Below are 20,863 nucleotides of genomic sequence, written 5' to 3' on the forward strand. Positions count from 1 at the left end.
TTGTGTTGTGCGGGTTCACGTTGGCGCCGGAATCTGCGGTGTTGCGCCGCACTACATCCCGCCGCCATCAACCTTCAACGTGCTTCTTGGCTCCTCCTGGTTCGATAAACCTTGGTTTCTTTACGAGGGAAAACTTGCTGCTGTGCGCATCATACCTTCCTCTTGGGGTTGCCCAACGAACGTGTGAAATACACGCCATCAAGCTATTTTACGGCGCCGTTGCGGGGAGATCAAGACACGCTGCAAGGGAGTCTCCACTTCTCAATCTCTTTACTTTGTTTTTGTCTTGCTTTATTTTATTTACTACTTTGTTTGCTGCATTATATCAAAACACAAAAAAATTAGTTGCTAGCTTTACTTTATTTCTTGTCTTGTTTGCTATATCAAAAACACAAAAAAATTAGTTTACTTGCATTTACTTTATCTAGTTTGCTTTATTTACTACTGCTAAAATGGCCAACCCTGAAAATACTAAGTTGTGTGACTTCACTAGCACAAATAATAATGATTTCTTATGCACACCTATTGCTCCACCTGCTACTACGACAGAATTCTTTGAAATTAAACACTGCTTTACTTAATCTTGTTATGCGAGAGCAATTTTACAGTGTTAGTTACGATGATGCTGCTGCCCATCTCAATAATTTTGTTGAACTATGTGAAATGCAAAAGTATAAAGATGTAGATGGTGACATTATAAAATTAAAATTGTTCCCTTTCTCATTAAGAGGAAGAGCTAAAGATTGGTTGCTATCTCTTGCCTAAGAATAGTATTGATTCATGGACTAAATGCAAGGATGCTTTTATTGGTAGATATTATCCCCCTGCTAAAATTATATCTTTGAGGAGTAGCATAATGAATTTTAAACAATTGGATAATGAACATGTTGCTCAAGCTTGGGAAAGAATGAAATCTCTGGTTAAAAATTGCCCAACCCATGGAGTGACTACTTGGATGATCATCCAAACCTTCTATACGGGACTAAATTTTCTTCGCGGAATTTATTGGATTCAGCTGCTGGAGGTACCTTTATGTCCATCACTCTTGGTGAAGCAACAAAGCTTCTTGATAATATGATGGTTAATTACTCACGAATGGCACACGGAAAGAGCTCCACAAGGTAAGAAGGTAAATTCGTTGAAGAATCCTCTTCCTTGAATGATAAGGTTGATGCTATTATGTCTATGCTTGCGAATGATAGGACTAATGTTGATCCTAATAATGTTCCATTAGCTTCATTGGTTGCCCAAGAAGAACATGTTGATGTAAACTTCATTAAAAATAATAATTTCAACAACAATGCTTATCGGAACAATTCTAGTAATAACTATAGGCCATATCCTTATAATAATGATAACGGTTATGCTAATTCTTATGGGAATTCTTACAACAATAATAGGAATACACCCCCTGGACTTGAAGCCATGCTTAAAGAATTTATTAGTACACAAACTGCCTTTAACAAATACAGTTGAGGAAAAGCTCAATAAAATTGATATTCTTGTTTCTAGAGTTGATAGTCTTGCCTACGATGTTGATCTTTTGAAATCGAAAGTTATGCCTAATAGGGATATTGAAAATAAAATTGTTACTACAGCAAATGCCATCCAAGTTAGAATTAATGAGAATATAAGATTAATGGCTGAGCTGCGTGCTAGGTGGGATAGAGAAGAAAATGAAAAACTAGCTAAAAAGGAAAATGTAGCTAAAGTTTGGACTATTACCACCACTAGCAATGCTAATGATTCATATGTTGCTGCACCTCCTACTATCAATGGTAAAATAATTGGTGTTGGCAATGCTTCTACTCCTAGTGCAAAGCGCGCAAAATTACTGAAGCTGCTAAAGCTGCTGTGAGCTGCTTGTGATAAAGCTGCTGAAATTTTTCCAACCTTGGGGATGATAATCCCATTGCTTTAGATTGTAATGATTTAGATTTTGATGATTGCCACATCTCTGAAGTTATAAAGTTCTTGCAAAAACTTGCTAAGAGTCCCAATGCTAGCGCTATAAATTTGGCTTTCACAAAACATATTACAAATGCTCTCATAAAAGCTAGAGAAGAGAAACTAAAACTTGAAACTTCTATTCCTAGAAAGCTAGAGGATGGTTGGGAGCCCATCATTAAAATGAGAGTCAAAGATTTTGATTGTAATGCCTTATGTGATCTTGGTGCAAGTATTTCTGTTATGCCTAAAAAAGTCTATGATATGCTTGACTTGCCACCATTGAAAAATTGTTATTTGGATGTTAATCTCGTGATAATGCTAAAAAGAAACCTTTGGGGAAAGTTGATAATGTTCATATTATGGTTAACAATAACCTTGTCCCCGTTGATTTTGTTGTCTTGGATATTGAATGCAATGCATCTTGCCCCATTATATTGGGAAGACCTTTTCTTGAGCCGTTGGTGCTACTATTGATATGAAGGAAGGTAATATTAAATATCAATTTCCTCTCAAGAAAGGTATGGAACACTTCCCTAGAAAGAGAATGAAGGTACCTTATGATTCTATTATTAGAACAAATTATGATGTTGATGCTTCATCTCTCGATGTTACTTGAGATTACACTTTATGCGCCTAGGCTGAAGGCGTTAAGAAAGCGCTTATGGGAGACAACCCATGTTTTTACTCCGGTATTTTTGTTTTATATTTGTGTCTTGGAAGTTGTTTACTACTGTAGCAACCTCTCCTTATCTTAGTTTTATGTTTTGTTGTGCCAAGTAAAGTCTTTGATAGAAAAGTAAGTACTAGATTTGGATTACTGCGCAGTTCCAGATTTCTTTCTCTGTCACGAATCTGGGTCTATCTCACTGTAGGTAGCTCAGAAAATTACGCCAATTTACGAGCATGATCCTCAGATATGTACGCAACTTTCATTCAATTTGAGCATTTTCGTTTGAGCAAGTCTGGTGGCCTAATAAAATCCATCTTTACGGACTGTTCTGTTTTGACAGATTCTGTCTTTTATTTCGCATTGCCTCTTTTGCTATGTTGGATGAATTTCTTTGATCCATTAATGTCCAGTAGCTTTATGCAATGTCCAGAAGTGTTAAGAATGATTGTGTCACCTCTGAACATGTGAATTTTATTATGCACTAACCCTCTAATGAGTTGTTTCGAGTTTGGTGTGGAGGAAGTTTTCAAGGATCAAGAGAGGAGTATGATGCAATATGATCAAGGAGAGTGAAAGCTCTAAGCTTGGGGATGCCCCGGTGGTTCACCCCTGCATATATTAAGAAGACTCAAGCGTCTAAGCTTGGGGATGCCCAAGGCATCCCCTTCTTCATCGACAACATTATCGGGTTCCTCCCACTGAAACTATATTTTTATTCAGTCACATCTTATGTACTTTGCTTGGAGCGTCGGTTTGTTTTTGTTTTTGTTTTGTTTGAATAAAATGGATCCTAGCATTCATCACATCTGGCGATGTTGTCACGGCATGGATGTCTAAGTTGCGAATAATCGAAACTGCTTGTCAACACCTTCTGCTCCTCGTTGGGATCGACATTCTTACTTATCGAAGATACTACGATACACCCCCTATACTTGTGGGTCATCAGTACCCCATTGTGACACTTGGTTAAAACATGTGCATTGCAAAGATCCGGTAGTCCAAGCTAATTAGGACAAGGTGCGGGCACTATTAGTATACTATGCATGAGACTTGCAACTTGTAAGATATAATTTTCATAACTCATATGCTTTATTACTACCGTTGACAAAATTGTTTCATGTTTTCAAAATAAAAGCTCTAGCACAAATATAGCAATCGATGCTTTCCTCTTTGAAGGACCATTCTTTTACTTTTATGTTGAGTCAGTTCACCTATTTCTCTCCACCTCAAGAAGCAAACACTTATGTGAACTGTGCATTGATTCCTACATACTTGCATATTGTACTTGTTATATTACTCTATGTTGACAATTATCCATGAGATATACATGTTACAAGTTGAAAGCAACCGCTGAAACTTAATCTTCCTTTGTGTTGCTTCAATGCCTTTACTTTGATTTATTGCTTTATGAGTTAACTCTTATGCAAGACTTATTAATACTTGTCTTGAAGTACTATTCATGAAAAGTCTTTGCTTTATGATTCACTTGTTTACTCATGTCATTACCATTGTTTTGATCGCTGCATCCACTACATATGTTTACAAATAGTATGATCAAGGTTATGATGGCATATCACTTCAGAAATTATCTTTGTTATCGTTTTACCCTGCTCGGGACGAGCGAGAACTAAGCTTGGGGATGCTTGATACGTCTCCGACGTATCGATAATTTCTTATGTTCTATGCCATATTGTTGATGATACCTACATGTTTTATGCACACTTTATGTCATATTCGTGCATTTTCTGGAACTAACCTATTAACAAGATGCCGAAGTGCCAGTTCCTGTTTTCTGCTGTTTTTGGTTTCAGAAATCCTAGTAACGAAATATTCTCGGAATTGGACGAAACGAAGACCCGGGTTCCTATTTTCACCGGAAGCATCCGGAACACCCGGGAAGGACCGGAGGGGGCACTGGGCCCCCAGACCATAGGCCGGCGCGGCCCAGGCCCTGGCCACGCCGCCATATGGTGTGGCCACCCCTTCGACCCTCCTGCGCCGCCTCTTCGCCTATATAAAGCCTCCGTCGCGAAAACCCTGATACGAAGAACCACGATACGGAAAACCTTCCAGAGCCTCCGCCATCGCGAAGCCAAGATCGCGGGGACAGGAGTCTCTGTTCCGGCACCCTGCCGGAGCGGGGAAGTGCCCCGGAAGGCTTCTCCATCGACACCGCTGCCATCTCCACCGCCATCTTCATCACCGCTGCTTGCTCCCATGAGGAGGAGTAGTTCTCCATCGAGGCTCGGGGCTGTACCGGTAGCTATGTGGTTCATCTCTCTCCTATGTACTTCAATACAATAATCTCATGAGCTGCCTTACATGATTGAGATTCATATGATGATGCTTGTAATCTAGATGTCATTATGCTAGTCAAGTGAGTTTTACCTATGTGATCTCCGGAGACTCCTTGTCCCACGTGTGTAAAGGTGACGAGTGTGTGCACCGTGTGGGTCTCTTAGGCTATATTTTACGGAATACTTATTCACCGATGAATGGCATAGTGAGGTGCTTATTTATATCTCTTTATGATTGCAATGTGTTTGTATCACAATTTATCTATGTGCTACTCTAGCAAAGTTATTAAAGTAGTTCTATTCCTCCTGCACGTGTGTAAAGGTGACAGTGTGTGCACCGTGTTAGTACTTGGTTTATGCTATGATCATGATCTCTTGTAGATTGCGAAGTTAGCTATTGCTATGATAATATTGATGTGATCTATTCCTCCTACATATGCATGAAGGTGACAGTGTGCATGCTATGCTAGTACTTGGTTTAGTCTTTTGATCTATCTTACACTAAAGGTTACTAAAATATGAGCATTATTGTGGAGCTTGTTAACTCCGGCATTGAGGGTTCGTGTAATCCTACGCAATGTGTTCATCATCCAACAAAAGTGTAGAGTATGCATTTATCTATTCTGTTATGTGATCAATGTTGAGAGTGTCCACTAGTGAAAGTCTAATCCCTAGGCCTTGTTCCTAAATACTTCTATCGCTGCTTGTTTACTTGTTTCTTTGCGTTACTACTCTGCTGCGTTACTCATCGCTTGTTTACTGTTCTGGGCAAAGCACTTTTCTGGTGCCGTTGCCACTACTATTTCATACCACCTGTATTTCACTATCTCTTCGCCGAACTAGTGCACCTATTAGGTGTGTTGGGGACACAAGAGACTTCTCGCTTTGTGGTTGCAGGGTTGCTTGAGAGGGATATCTTTGACCTCTTCCTCCCTGAGTTCGATAAACCTTGGGTGATCCACTTAAGGGAAACTTGCTGCTGTTCTACAAACCTCTGCTCTTGGAGGCCCAACACTGTCTACAAGAATAGAAGCTCCCGTAGACATCACGGCCCTATGGTGGCGGCGCCTCGTCGCCCCACTTCGTATCCCTTTCGGTCTTCTGGAAGGTTCGTGGCAAAATAGGACCCTGGGTCTTGATTTCGTCCAATTCCGAGAATATTTCGTTACTAGGATTTCTGAAACCAAAAACAGCGAGAAAACAGCAAGCGGCTCTTCGGCATCTTGTTAATAGGTTAGTTCCGGAAAATGCACGAATATGACATAAAGTGTGCATAAAACATGTAGGTATCATCAATAATATGGCATGGAACATAAGAAATTATCGATACGTCGGAGACGTATCAGCATCCCCAAGCTTAGTTCTGCTCGTCCCGAGCGGGTAAAACGATAACAAAGATAATTTCTGAAGTGACATGCCATCATAACCTTGATCATACTATTTGTAAACATATGTAATGAATGCAGCGATCAAAACAATGGTAATGACATGAGTAAACAAGTGAATCATAAAGCAAAGACTTTTCATGAATAGTACTTCAAGACAAGCATCAATAAGTCTTGCATAAGAGTTAACTCATAAAGCAATAAATCAAAGTAAAGGTATTGAAGCAACACAAAGGAAGATTAAGTTTCAGCGGTTGCTTTCAACTTGTAACATGTATTATCTCATGGATAATTGTCAACATAGAGTAATATAACAAGTGCAATATGCAAGTATGTAGGAATCAATGCACAGTTCACACAAGTGTTTGCTTCTTGAGGTGGAGAGAGATAGGTGAACTGACTCAACATAAAAGTAAAAAGAATGGTCCTTCAAAGAGGAAAGCATCGATTGCTATATTTGTGCTAGAGCTTTTATTTTGAAAACATGAAACAATTTTGTCAACGGTAGTAATAAAGCATATGAGTTATGTAAATTATATCTTACAAGTTGCAAGTCTCATGCATAGTATACTAATAGTGCCCGCACCTTGTCCTAATTAGCTTGGACTACCGGATCTTTGCAATGCACATGTTTTAACCAAGTGTCACAATGGGGTACCTCCATGCCGACTGTACAAAGGTCTAAGGAGAAAGCTCGCATTTTGGATTTCTCGCTTTTGATTATTATCAACTTAGACATCCATACCGGGACAACATGGACAACAGATAATGGACTCCTCTTTAATGCATAAGCATGTGGCAACAATTATTATTCTCATATGAGATTGAGGATATATGTCCAAAACTGAAACTTCCACCATGAATCATGGCTTTAGTTAGCGGCCCAATGTTCTTCTCTAACAATATGCATGCTCCAACCATTAACGTGGTAGATCTCTCTTACTTCAGACAAGACGGACATGCATAGCAACTCACATGATATTCAACAAAGAATAGTTGATGGCGTCCCCGAAGCATGGTTATCGCACAACAAGCAACTTAATAAGAGATAAAGTGCATAAGTACATATTCAATACCACAATAGTTTTTAAGCTATTTGTCCCATGAGCTATATATTGCAAAGGTGAATGATGGAATTTTAAAGGTAGCACTCAAGCAATTTACTTTGGAATGGCGGATAAATACCATGTAGTAGGTAGGTATGGTGGACACAAATGGCATAGTGGTTGGCTCAAGGATTTTGGATGCATGAGAAGTATTCCCTCTCGATACAAGGTTTAGGCTAGCAAGGTTATTTGAAACAAACACAAGGATGAACGGTACAGCAAAACTCACATAAAAGACATATTGTAAACATTATAAGATTCTACACCGTCTTCCTTGTTGTTCAAAACTCAATACTAGATATTATCTAGACTCTAGAGAAACCAAATATGCAAACCAAATTAGCAAGCTCTAAGTGTTTCTTCATTAATGGGTGCAAAGTATATGATGCAAGAGCTTAAACATGAGCACAACAATTGCCAAGTATCAAATTATTCAAGACATTTTAGAATTACTACATGTAGCATTTTCCAATTCCAACCATATAACAATTTAACGAAGAAGAAACTTCGCCATGAATACTATGAGTAGAGCCTAAGGACATACTTGTCCATATGCTACAGCGGAGCATGTCTCTCTCCCATAAAGTGAATGCTAGGATCCATTTTATTCAAACAAAACAAAAACAAAAACAAACCGACGCTCCAAGCAAAGTGCATAAGATGTGACGGAATAAAAATATAGTTTAAGGGGAGGAACCTGATAATGTTGTCGATGAAGAAGGGGATGCCCAAGGCATCCCCAAGCTTAGACGCTTGAGTCTTCTTAGAATATGAAGGGGTGAACCACCGGAGCATCCCCAAGCTTGGAGCTTTCACTCTCCTTGATCATATTGCATCATACTCCTCTCTTGATCCTTGAAAACTTCCTCCACACCAAACTCGAAACAACTCATTAGAGGGTTAGTGCACAATAAAAATTAACATGTTCAGAGGTGACACAATCATTCTTAACACTTCTGGACATTGCATAAAGCTACTGGACATTAATGGATCAAAGAAATTCATCCAACATAGCAAAAGAGGCAATGCAAGATAAAAGGCAGAATCTGTCAAAACAGAACAGTCTGTAAAGATGGATTTTATTAGGGCACCAGACTTGCTCAAATGAAAATTCCCAAATTGAATGAAAGTTGCGTACATATCTGAGGATCATGCACGTAAATTGGCTTAATTTTCTGAGCTACCTACAGGGAGGTAGACCCAGATTCGTGACAGCAAAGAAATCTGGAACTGCGCAGTAATCCAAATCTAGTACTTATTTTATTATCAAAGACTTTACTTGGCACAAAAAAACTCAAAACTAAGATAAGGAGAGGTTGCTACAGTAGTAAACAACTTCCAAGACTCAAATATAAAACAAAAATACTGTAGTAAAAACATGGGTTGTCTCCCATAAGCGCTTTTCTTTAACGCCTTTCAGCGAGGCGCAGAAAGTGTAAATCAAGTGTTATCGAAGGGTGGTGCACCTACAGCGGGGTTTGGAGTTTTCTCAACCATGCATAGTATATTGGATACATAAGTTTCAGCGTCTCCCTTTTCATTAGTCTTGGGCTTGCTACTCTCATCGAACAAATTTTCAGGAACAAGCCAAGCATAGTTATGTTCTAGTGCATCATTCATAGCTAGGAGTTTACATGGTATTGGTGCTTTGATCTCCCCACCATCATTAATATTATTAGTGTACCTTATTCTATCCATGTCCATTTTTTCAAGGAGACCAACAAAATTAGTATGAGAACCAAGCATATTAAATTTAGCAAAGACCTTTCTAGCCTCTCTTGCTAGACCACCAAATTCTCTAAGAAGGGTTTCTAAAACAAAATCTTTATTTTCCCCCTCTTCCAAATCACCAAGTGTAAGAAACATGTGTTGGATTATAGGATTGAGATTAACAAATTTAGTTTCCAACATGCGAACTAAAGCAGCAGCAGCAATTTCATAAGTAGGAGCAAGTTCTACCAAGTGTCTATCTTCAAAATCTTCAACGGTACTAACATGATTGAAGAATTCTTCTATATTGTTTCTCCCAATGATAGACCCGCGTCCTACCGGTATGTTTTTTGTGGTAAAATTAAAAGGAAACATGATGAATCAAGTAAAGTAAATGCAAGTAACTAATTTTTTTGTGTTTTTGATATAGCAAACAAGACAGTAAATAAAGTAAAGCTAGCAACTAATTTTTTTGTGTTTTGATATAATGCAGCAAACAAAATAGTAAATAAAATAAAGCAAAACAAAAACAAAGTAAAGAGATTGAGAAGTGGAGACTCCCCTTGCAGCGTGTCTTGATCTCCCCGGGAACGGCGCCAGAAAATATGCTTGATGGCGTGTATTTCACACGTTCGTTGGGAACCCCAAGAGGAAGGTATGATGCGCACAGCAGCAAGTTTTCCCTCAGAAAGAAACCAAGGTTTATCGAACCAGGAGGAGCCAAGAAGCACGTTGAAGGTTGATGGCGGCGGGATGTAGTGTGGCGCAACACCGGAGATTCCGGCGCCAACGTGGAACCTGCACAACACAACCAAAGTACTTTGCCCCAACGAAACGAGTGAGGTTGTCAATCTCACCGGCTTGCTGTAACAAAGGATTAACCGTATTGTGTGGAAGATGATTGTTTGCAGAGAAAACAAGTAAAAACAAGTATTGCAGCAGATTTGTATTTCGAGTATAAAAGAATGGACCGGGGTCCACGAGTTCACTAGAGGTGTCTCTCCCATAAGATAAAAGCATGTTGGGTGAACAAATTACAGTCGGGCAATTGACAAATAGAGAGGGCATAACAATGCACATACATGTCATGATAAGTACGAGTGAGATTTAATTGGGCATTACGACAAAGTACATAGACCGCCATCCAACCGCATCTATGCCTAAAAAGTCCACCTTCGAGGTTATCGTTCGAACCCCCTCCGATATTAAGTTGCTAACAACGGACAATTGCATTAAGTATGGTGCGTAATGTAATCAACAACTACATCCTCGGACATAGCGCCAATGTTTTATCCCTAGTGGCAACAGCACAACACAACCTTAGAACTTTCATGCCACTGTCCCGGGTGTCAATGCGGGCATGAACCCACTATCGAGCATAAATACTCCCTCTTGGAGTTAAGAGCAAAAACTTGGCCAGAGCCTCTACTAATAATGGAGAGCATGCAAGATCATAAACAACACATATGTAATAACTTGATAATTAACATAACATGGTATTCTCTATCCATCGGATCCCGACAAACACAACATAGAGTATTACAGATAGATGAGCTTGATCATGTTAGGCAGCTCACAAGATCCAACAATGAAGCACAATGAGGAGAAGACAACCATCTAGCTACTGCTATGGACCCATAGTCCAGGGGTGAACTACTCACTCATCACTCCGGAGAGCGACCATGGCGGTGTAGAGTCCTCCGGGAGATGAATCCCCTCTCCGGCAGGGTGCCGGAGGAGATCTCCGAGAATCCCCCGAGATGGGATTGGCGGCGGCGGCGTCTGCGGAAGGTTTTCCGTATCGTGGTTTTTCTCATCGGGGGTTTCGCGACGGAGGCTTTAAGTAGGCGGAAGGGCGAGTCGGAGGGCCGACGAGGGCCCAAACCATAGGGCGGCGCGGGCCCCCTCCGGCCGCGCGGCCCTATGGTGGCGGCGCCTCGTCGCCCCACTTCGTATCCCTTTCGGTCTTCGGAAGGTTCGTGGCAAAATAGGACCCCGGGTCTTGATTTCGTCCAATTCCGAGAATATTTCGTTACTAGGATTTACTGAAACCAAAAACAGCAGAAAACGACAAGCGGCTCTTCGGCATCTTGTTAATAGGTTAGTTCCAGAAAATGCACGAATATGACATAAAGTGTGCATAAAACATGTAGGTATCATCAATAATATGGCATGGAACATAAGAAATTATCGATACGTCGGAGACGTATCAGTCACCTAAACTGGAAAATCCAGCGGGAGGATGGTGCCCTTGTTGGTTCTACCGATGAGGCGAACATCCAGAAACCTCTGTGCACGTGTTCGCTGCGAAGAAAGAACACTCAGTCGTCCTCCTCGTCGGTGCTGTCGCCGTGGTAGTCCCGGCGGCACCGCGTCTCGTCGAAGACCTTGATGCTCATGTCCCTGTCGCCGAAGTAGGAGAACAGGAGGATGAAGCCGGCTTGGAGGCTGTCGTGCCGCGCGAACTTCTCCCAGCCGATGTTGAGGTACATCTTGCCGCGCGCGTCATAGATCACGTCGACGATCCACCGGTAGTAGCCGCACGCAGCCTCCCGCAGATGCATCGTGCGCGGGCGATCGTCGCCGGCGACGTAGTCGGCGAAGGAGTCCGGCAGCCTCTGGATGCCACGTGGGTCGCCCTTGAGGACGAGGACGAACTCGAACCACACGTCCGGCTCCACGTCCATCTCCGACGATGATGAAGCCGACGGCGTGGAAGGCGACGGCGAGCGTTCAGCTCTGCCGCAGCCACGACCACGACCACGGCCGAGAGGTCGGCCTCCGCCTCTACCAGACATAGCATCGAGCCTTGTTGAGATGGTGGCGGCTAGGGTTTGGGAGAGAGGCGCTAGGGTTTGTGTGTGAGAGGGACGATGAGAGGCGGCCCTTTTATAGGCCGAAGGGAGGCGGAGGAGCGGTGGCGCGCATTAACGCCGGCACGCAGAGCTAGGCGCGACGGGACCCGTCGCTGCGGGAACTGCACCGTCGCTGTGTCGTTGCGGGAACTGCACCATCGCTGCGTCGCTGCAGGAACTGCACCGCCAATAACTTCCGTCGCGAGGTAGGCGACGGTTAGGTTAAAAATTTATTGTGCCGCTGACGAGTTGGCCCCGCCACTCCCCGCCTCGCTTTTCGTTGTGTCCGGCGTCCCCTGTGCGTGCCCTATGGGACGGGGACGGGCTCGGGGCGCCGGACACCGTATCGGGGCGCGCCGGACAAAAATGGGCTTTGGGGGACGCGGCTGGAACGGTTTTTTTTGTCCGGCGCGCCCCAAATCCCTTTGGGGGACGCGGCTGGAGATGCTCTAAATTGTTTGGTTGCTCGGGGACTGATCAGTTTGTCTTCATTTCCAGTTTTGGAGTGGGGTCTTACGGCGAATTCCAGTGGCGATTACCCTAGTAGTTCTTGCGCAATGCACCTCGGGTAAAAGCAAATGGCGACGAGCGAGGGTTTGTTTATCAGAACGCTGATGAGAGCATGTCTAACAGGCCCCTTATAACCCGCCCACCCCGTAAAATTCCGGTGGGATACGGGGCAGGAGCGATTTGGGCCGTCTAGCAGGCCCCGTATTCGGGCCGGCCGTTTCGGCGGAATACGGGGCCCAGGAAATCGGCCCCGCCGCCCCCTACTTATACCGGGCGCAGGTGCGAGTGAGGGGTTAACCCCTCACTCGCAACCCTAGCTCCCTCGTGCGCCGCCGCCTCCATATTTAGCTCCGGCGAGCAATCCCGCCCACCCCAGCTCCGCATTTCGACCGCTGTTCGGCATGTACGCTCGCGGCCGCAGTACCGCCTCGCCGGACACCGTGGAGGAGGCGTGGCGGCGCCAATGCAAGCGCTCCGCCCAGGGGAGTCGCCGTGCGGCGTGCCGGTACGCCGACGCGCTTTACGTGCCGGATTCGCTCCGGGAGTTCGCCGCGGGTGGGCGGTGGTACCGACAAGACCCGCCGCTCAAGCCGATGAGCGGCGTCGCCTTCGAGAAGTGGCGCGCCGACTGGGAGCGTGACCGCGCGTCGAAGGCGACATGGGCGGCGCGCATCGGCAGCACCAGCGGCGGAGGAAGCGGAGGAGATCCGCGAGCCGGCGAGGAGGAAGCGGAGGCGGCAGAGGAGGAGGCGGCCTTCCTGCAGGCGGTGGCCGCATCCGAGAAGGATGCCGCCGAGAAGGCTCGGGCGGAGGCAGAGGAGGAGGCGGCGGCCATCGCCGCCGTCCGGGAATTCCAGGCGCGGGAGGCGCAGGAGGAGGCGGCCTCCATCGCGTTCATCCCATTCGTCATCCTTGACGAATAGATGTAGGATAGATGTAGGTATGATCGCAATGTATGTATGATCCGTAGTATGATCAATAAAGATGAACTTTCCGGGGTTTTAATTTTTGAAAATACGGGGCGAAATACGAGGTCTGCTAGACGGAATGGCTCTTCCGTCAGCAATTTTTCGATACGGGACGAAATGCGAACGTTTATACGGGGCATAGTAATACCGGACCTGTTACACATGCTCTGACTTTCCGTTGATTTCGATCGTGGATTTCTTTGGCACGCGAGCTTCGAGTCAGAATGTGAGATATCTCGTGGCCGCCCAGGTCAAAACCAAACCGTGGGTCGCCCCCACGTGTTGAGAGATGAGACTGCGCTGCGGCGGATAGACTGTACAGTGCATGGGTTAAGTACCATCGGATGACTGGGCGGCACAAAACGGTGGCTTAAGTACTCTGAGCCCCTCACTCCATCTTTCATAAGTTTTCCCAGAGACCCAGACTACTAGCTAGAAGAATCTAGTTTCTTGGCTCAGTTTCCTCCTCCGGTGTCGGCCTGAATCTTGGAAGCAAGTGATGGCGGGAGGGAAGGTGTACTCGTTCGAAGAGGTGCGGAAGCACAACACCCTGGAGGATTGCTGGCTCATCATCCACGGCAAGGTTGTTTGCTTGAATACCCTGGCATCTATGTGTCCTTATCTCAGCTGAAACGAAATTTGTGCGAAATTTGGGCATGCTTTAATTTCTCCCGGACTCACCGCGCGCCGTTGGCTGTTTCAGGTGTACGACGTGACGCCGTTCATGGCGGAGCACCCCGGCGGCGAGGACGTGATGCTGGTGAGCACCGGTGAGCACTCCTGCCTCTCTCATCTTCCACACGCGTACGCTTTCTACTTTGGCCGAGGCGGAGTGATCTGACATGTTTGCATCCCGGACGTTCAGGCAAGGACGCGACGGTCGATTTCGAGGACGCACACACCGAGGCGGCGAGGGAGCTGCTGCCGCAGTACTGCATCGGGGAGATCGACGCCGCGACCATCACCGCCGAGCTCGTCCAACCCTCCAAGAAGGCATGGGCTACCAAGCCGAAAGCGGGCCCCACTAGCCTCTGGATCACGCTGCTGCAGCTCGCCGCGCCTCTCCTGCTGGTGGCCTTCGCGCTCCAAAACTACACCAGCACCACTACAGAGTACTAGCTAGTTAGTGGTACAAGAGAAAAGAAGAGCAGATGCCGTGGCGAATTCCGCCGTGATGCAAATCCTACAGCCTTCTTCTTGGAAGTACTACCTGTCAACATGGCGAGTGTTCCGTCTCAAACACTGCAATCGTAGATTTGTGGTTATATCCTATTGTACGGGGAGGTTTCGTGCTTGTGATTAATCGTTGGTCGATTTCACAATAATGTAAGATGTTTCTCGGCGTTATCTAGGACATGAAATGTACACTCCGGATTCTCTAACTTGGTTAAGCAAGTCGGAGAGCTACACTACCTCTAAGAGCATCTTCAGTCGTGTTCCCCAAACCGTCCCCTAACCGACGTTTGGGGGACGTCGCTCCCTAGCCGCGTTCACCAAACGTCCATCCCAAATAAATATTAGTGCATAAAAATAAATGTTTTCATTTAAATTGATTATATATTACAAAGTTTGAATGAAAAATGCCAGATTTAATTTAAACCCTAGTCTACTGACCGCCCAACGGTGCGTTCGACGGCCATGCCCCGTCGTCGCCTCCCCTCCGCCGCAGTTCCTGCTGCGCGCGCCGCCTCTCCATGCGTAGGGCGGTGAGCAGACGCCGCTGCTCCAGCAGCGCGTCGTCGCCTGCCCTCCCCTGCTGCGCCGCCTGGAGGGAGAGCTCGACGACACGGCGAATCTGCGCCTCTTCGCGGGCACGGGCATCGTCCTGAAGCTTCTTCTCCGACTCGAAGGACTCGACGACCGCTCGTTGCTGATCCACCGCCTCGTCCGGGTGCGGCCCGTCATCGTTGGACAACTCGAAGTCGTCGTCATCCTCCTGCTCTGCCTCCTCCTCCTCCTCCTTCTCCATTTGCGCCTCCAGTTGCGCCGCCAACGCGTCGGCCTCTGCCGCCAACGCATCCACCCGCGCCCCCCAGGTCGCCTCCGTTGCCGCCAGTGCCGCCTCCCGCTGCTGACGCTTCTCCGCTGCCTACTGCTGCTGACGCTCCACCGCCTCCCGCCGCCGCTGCTCGATCGCCTCCCGCCATTCACGGTACTGGAGCTCCCGCTCCGTGCGCTGGTGTTGCCGCTCGGCACACCACCGCTCGGCCATCTCCTCCGTCCGGCGCCGCCGCGCCTCTTACGCCGTGGAGGCTCGAACGCCGCAATGGTGTCCGCCAGCGCCACATACTCCCACGCCGCGTTCTCCTCAGCTTTGGGGTCTCCTGCTGCTGACGCTCCCGCCTCACGCTGATGACGCTCCCGCTGCTCGATTGCCTCCCGCCGATGCCGCCGCTCTGCACGCCAACGCTCCGCCCGACGCCGCCATGACTCTTCCTCTGCGGCAGCGTCGATGCCGAACTGCGAATCCGGTGATGGAGGTGGTGGTGGAGGGAACTGGCCGGCGCCGGGGCGGTTCATCATTGCGTAGTGGTGTTCGAGCGACGAGGGTTGTGCTTGCGGCGGAGAAAGGGGTGCCGGCGGCAGTGGTGGTTGCCATTGAGTCGGGGGGGGGGCTTTATAGACGCCAGCGGTGGGAAGAAAGCGCGGGAAGAGGCCAGAAGCGGCGGGAAGAAAGCGCGTGAACGCGCGGTGGTGTGCGAACACCGACGACGCGTGGTGGCTGCGCAGCACCGACGAGACGTCTCGCCTGCCCCTCTGTCGCCATTAAGGCAAAGCTGCGACGCTTGTGTCACTGCGCGCCAATAACTTCCGTCGCGAGGTATGCGACGATTAGGTCCAAACTTGAATGTGCCGCTGACGCGGCGGTCCTGCCACGCCTCGCCTCGCTTTTCGTTGTGTCCGGCGTGCTCAGAGCGTCCCGTGTGTAGCGGGGACGGGCTCGGGGCGCCGAACACCATATCGGGCCGCGCCGCACAAAAAGAGGCTTTAGGGCGCGCAGCTGGGAACGTTTTTTTATCCGATGCGCCCCAAATCCCTTTGGAGGACGGTTTAGGGGACGCGACTGGAGATGCTCCAACTTAGGGTGAGTTATAACCGCTCGACCGAAAACAAACACCACAGATCTCACGCTGCTACAGTGCAGCTAAAGGATCCTGCTACGGTACCCAGCTACAGGGTTATTGCTATAGCATTTGGCTACATTATTTAGCTACAGTACCGGATTGGAGGACTAGCTACAGTGAAGTTATAAGAAGAGAATATCGTGAAAGCCATATTAGAAGACTAGAGAAGGGAGGTTCAAGTCTCCACGATGTTGAGGAACTTGCTTGGTGTTCCAGACTTCGCAGCAGTGGTATGAAAGTGGGGGCGGTAGCACAGGTGAAGTTCAGAGTCCTACCTTTCAGGGTGAAAACCCAAGGTTTGGCCTTAACTGGTTATGTCTGGCAATGACCTCGTTGGAGACATTGTTTTGAGAGCAGGGGCTATCTTCAGGGTGAAAACCTAAAATCTTTGGTCGGGCGATGACTGCGCTGGTGCACCGTTCCCTTCTTGGAGATGTCGCTTTTGGAAAGTCTATATTTCAGGTGTTATCTTGGTGGTGGAAGTATTGCTGTTGGTGGTGGAAGTAATGGTGCAAAAGTAGCTCCCATAAACCCTAAACCCTAAACTGGGGAGGCTTCGAGCCCTAAACCCCTAAACCCCTAGACCCTAAACCATGAACTACATGTGCTGACACCGGAGCTGCAAAACCCTGCATCATAAACCCTAAACCTATACCTAACCATAAATCCTTACATTGACCCAAAACCCTAGCCCTACCCCTAAACTCTATCCCTAACCCTACACCTAACCCTAACCAGTAGATCAGGCAGACCCTCGATCGTGTGATAATGGCTCTAGCTGCGGGTATATGTGCCAAAGGGTCCCAATCTTGGTTCTCCATGTGTATATGTCCTAAACAAACCTAAAAGAATGAAAAATTACTTTTGTGCACCCTCGCGCGGAGAAATCTAGGGGGTAGACCCGCCGGGGCACACATACCGCTGTTTTGGGGGGGGGAGGAGGGGGAGAACGACCGCCGGAGCACCGGAATCCCACCAAATCTTGCATTTGGACCTATGATATGTGTGAAAGTGTGGTGGAAGGTGTAATGGTGCAAAATTAGCTCCCCTAAACCCTAAACCCTAAACTGGGGAGGCTTCGAGCCCTAAACCCCTAGACCCTAAACCATTAACTACACGTGCTAACACCGGAGCTGCAAAACCCTGCATCATAAACCCTAACCCTAACCCTAAACCCTAAACATATACCTAACCATAAATCCTTACCTTGACCCTAAACCCTAGCCCTACCCATAAACTCTAGCCCTAACTCTACACCTAACCCTAACCAGTAGATCAGGCACACCCTCCATCGTGTGATAATGGCTGTAGCTGCGGGTATATGTGCCAAAGGGTCCCAATCTTGGTTCTCCATGTGTATATGTCCTAAACAAACCTAAAAGAATGAAAAAGTACTTTCGTGCACCCTCGCGCGGAGAAATCTGGGGGGGTAGACCCGCCGGGGCACACATACCGCTGTTTTTGGGGGAGGAGGGGAGAACGACCGTCGGAACACCCGAAGCCCACCAAATCTTGCATGTGGACCTATGATATGTGTGAAAGTGTGGTGGAAGGTGTAATGGTGCAAAAGTAGCTCCCCTAAACCCTAAACCCTTAACTAGGGAGGCTTCGAGCCCTAAACCCCTAGACCCTAGGCCATTAACTACACGTGCTGACACCGGAGCTGCAAAACCCTGCATCATAAACCCTCACCCTAACCCTAAACCCTAAACCTATACCTAACCAAAAATCCTTACCTTAACCCTAAACCCTAGCCCTACCCCTAAACCCTAGCCCTAACCCTAAAGCTAACCCTAACCAGTAGATCAGGCACACCCTCGATCGTGTGATAATAGCTCTAGCTGCGGATATATGTGCCAAAGGGTCCCAATCTTGGTTTTAAATGTGTATATGTCCTAAACAAACCTAAAAGAATGAAAAAGTACATTGGTGCACCCTCGCGCGGAGAAATCTAGAGGGGTAGACCCGCCGGGGCATACATACCGCTATTTTTGGGGGAGGAGGGGGAGAACGACCGCCGGAGCACCGGAAGCCCACCAAATCTTGCATGTGAACCTATGATATGTGTGAAAGTGTGGTGGAAGGTGTAATGGTGCAAAAGTAGCTTCCCGGTGTGACCTTCCTCACATTTGGGCAATAACACTTGGCAGATTTTCAGAAGCGCCGATTGCTCCGAAACCCTCATATATGTGGGGGATGAACATGGAGAGTAATTTTTTTATTGCACATTGTCTTAAGTAACACTAATAAATAGTCATCAAAAAGTAAAACTAATTAAAAAAATAAATATAAGTATTAGATGAAATAAAATAGAAAGAAAAACAAATAAAATGAATGATGGCGCACGGCAAAGAAAGAATCGCACGGCAAAGGAGCCTTTGTCGTGCATCTTGTCTGGCCGCACAGCAAAGGGAGCGCCACGACAACGTCCAGACCCTTTGCCGTGCAGCATTTCTTTGCCGTGCGGCGTGCAGGGTCTTTGCCGTGATGTGTTTCTTTATCGTGCGTGCTGCTTAGACTTTGCCGTGCAAAGGTTCTTTGTCGTGCGCCACTGCTGAGTATGCCGTGCGGTTATTCGTTGCCGTGCGCTGCTCTAAATCTTTACCGTGCGATTTGTCTTTGCCGTGCGTGCTGCTTGCTGCGCACGGCAAAGATTTCTTTGCCGTGCAGCGGCTCACGGCAATGATTGCCTGCACGGCAACGGCAATTTTCCCCATAGTGGATGGGTTTAGAGAATACTTGCAGTTATATTTCATCCATCCAAAACCCCTACGATATATCCAATTCCTCCTTTATCTTAAACGAAGAAAAAATCTTCATCTTATATGTATTAACTAAGAAGAAAGTGTCCAATTAATTAGAATGAGACCATATAAAAACTGATGCAACAGGGTCAAGCCCACCAAATCGCGGGCACAATAGGGCGGTGCCCATTATTGCCAATGACATATAAAAAGAGCACAAAATGACGCCAACCACATGAACAAAGATATTCGCTTCACCAAAATAGTCGATCCCACACCACTGCCAAAGAGAACAAGTTCCGCCTGCTATGGGAGGAGCAAACCCGGGATCTGGGAAGCTCCCACAATGGTGAAGAAGACTGCATCCACAAGACCATGCTCCATAAGTGGTTCCCGATACATTATCGACCAACGCCTAGAGCCACCTCATATCCCACATGACACAACACCAACCACCCTATAAGTTGTCGAATACTCAAATCCACCGCTCTGACTTTCCGATGCTCCACACCACGCCATGTGCGGTCACTAGTAGGGAAATGGCTATAGGAGCACGACTAATGGTAACGAGCGCTGACGAGCGCACGCGATTTCCAGCGGCCCAAAAAGGCGCACGCGACTAGTGAGCCGGTAATGACAGTGTGCCCACCGAGGAGGCTGGGCACACGACTAGTACGTGGGGACCACCTTTCCATATGACAAAAAAATGCCAGAAGTGGGTGAACCTGGCGACACGCGACATGTACGTTGTTAGTAGCAGCGCGCCAAGTACAGGCACGCGACTGATGTTTGTGAGTGCGCGCACCTAACAAACACATTACAGTCTACTTTTTGTGAGTGGGCACAATATCGTCAATGGCTACACTGTATAAAAGATAAGCATAGTGTAAACGCACCAACTTTGATGCTATATATACGTATGTATCCCTCACACACTCCTAGAACACAAATTTTCGCGAAGATTTCCGTCTATTGACCATGGAAAGCTCCTATGGCAGAGCTTCTCGAAGATGTCTTATGATTATAGCTCTTTAGCTAGCGCTTATAAGACATCTTCGAGGAGCTCGCCTTAGGATCAGATCACACACACAGCATGTAGGGAGATTAACTGAATATATGGGCAGGATTATTGGCAGCGTATGGCAGGAGCGCCACGTGGGTAGTAATAACCACAGTGCACCGACGCGCACGTGGCTAATAATAACCGCAGCGCACGCAGCTCGCCCGCGGCTAGTAAGTCGGCTGTTTATAACGCGCCTTCCCCCGGCCCTCTAATTTCCTCCTCATTTTGTCCCCGATCAGATCGAGCCAACCCTAACCGCCGCGCGTGCCCGCCCGCGCCGCCGACCGACCGCCCACGCACGCGCCATCTTCCCCGTCGACCGCCCGCGCCGGCACCGATCGGTATATGTGATGTTCTGTAGATTTAATTTGTTGTACATTTGATTTGTTTGGTACTATGTATATTTAATTTGTTGAATAGTTGATTTGTTCGATATTATGTAGATTTAATTTGTTGAATATTTGATTTGTTTGCTACTAT

The 20,863-nt window shown here is 46.9% G+C and overlaps 1 protein-coding gene across 1 annotated transcript; it reads left to right on the forward strand.

Moving 5' to 3' along the window:
* Positions 1-13,950: 13,950 nt before the first annotated feature.
* On the forward strand, positions 13,951-14,668 carry LOC124687512 (cytochrome b5-like). The gene is made up of 3 exons (XM_047221288.1): positions 13,951-14,034; positions 14,155-14,221; positions 14,317-14,668. The coding sequence occupies exons 1-3, from the start codon at positions 13,951-13,953 to the stop codon at positions 14,568-14,570; spliced, it is 405 nt and encodes a 134-aa protein (XP_047077244.1). The 3' UTR covers positions 14,571-14,668.
* The last annotated feature ends 6,195 nt before the right edge of the window (positions 14,669-20,863 follow it).

The sequence above is a fragment of the Lolium rigidum genome, chromosome 2 (genome assembly GCF_022539505.1).
Source record: "Lolium rigidum isolate FL_2022 chromosome 2, APGP_CSIRO_Lrig_0.1, whole genome shotgun sequence".
In the NCBI taxonomy this organism is placed as follows: Eukaryota; Viridiplantae; Streptophyta; class Magnoliopsida; order Poales; family Poaceae; genus Lolium; species Lolium rigidum.

Excerpts from the sequence above, each read along its gene's own strand:
- LOC124687512 (XM_047221288.1), top strand. The coding sequence starts at position 13,951 with ATGGCGGGAGGGAAGGTGTACTCGTTCGAAGAGGTGCGGAAGCACAAC. Across the intron at positions 14,035-14,154 it reads GGCTCATCATCCACGGCAAG|GTGTACGACGTGACGCCGTT; the intron begins GTTGTTTGCTTG and ends TGGCTGTTTCAG. Across the intron at positions 14,222-14,316 it reads CGTGATGCTGGTGAGCACCG|GCAAGGACGCGACGGTCGAT; the intron begins GTGAGCACTCCT and ends CCGGACGTTCAG.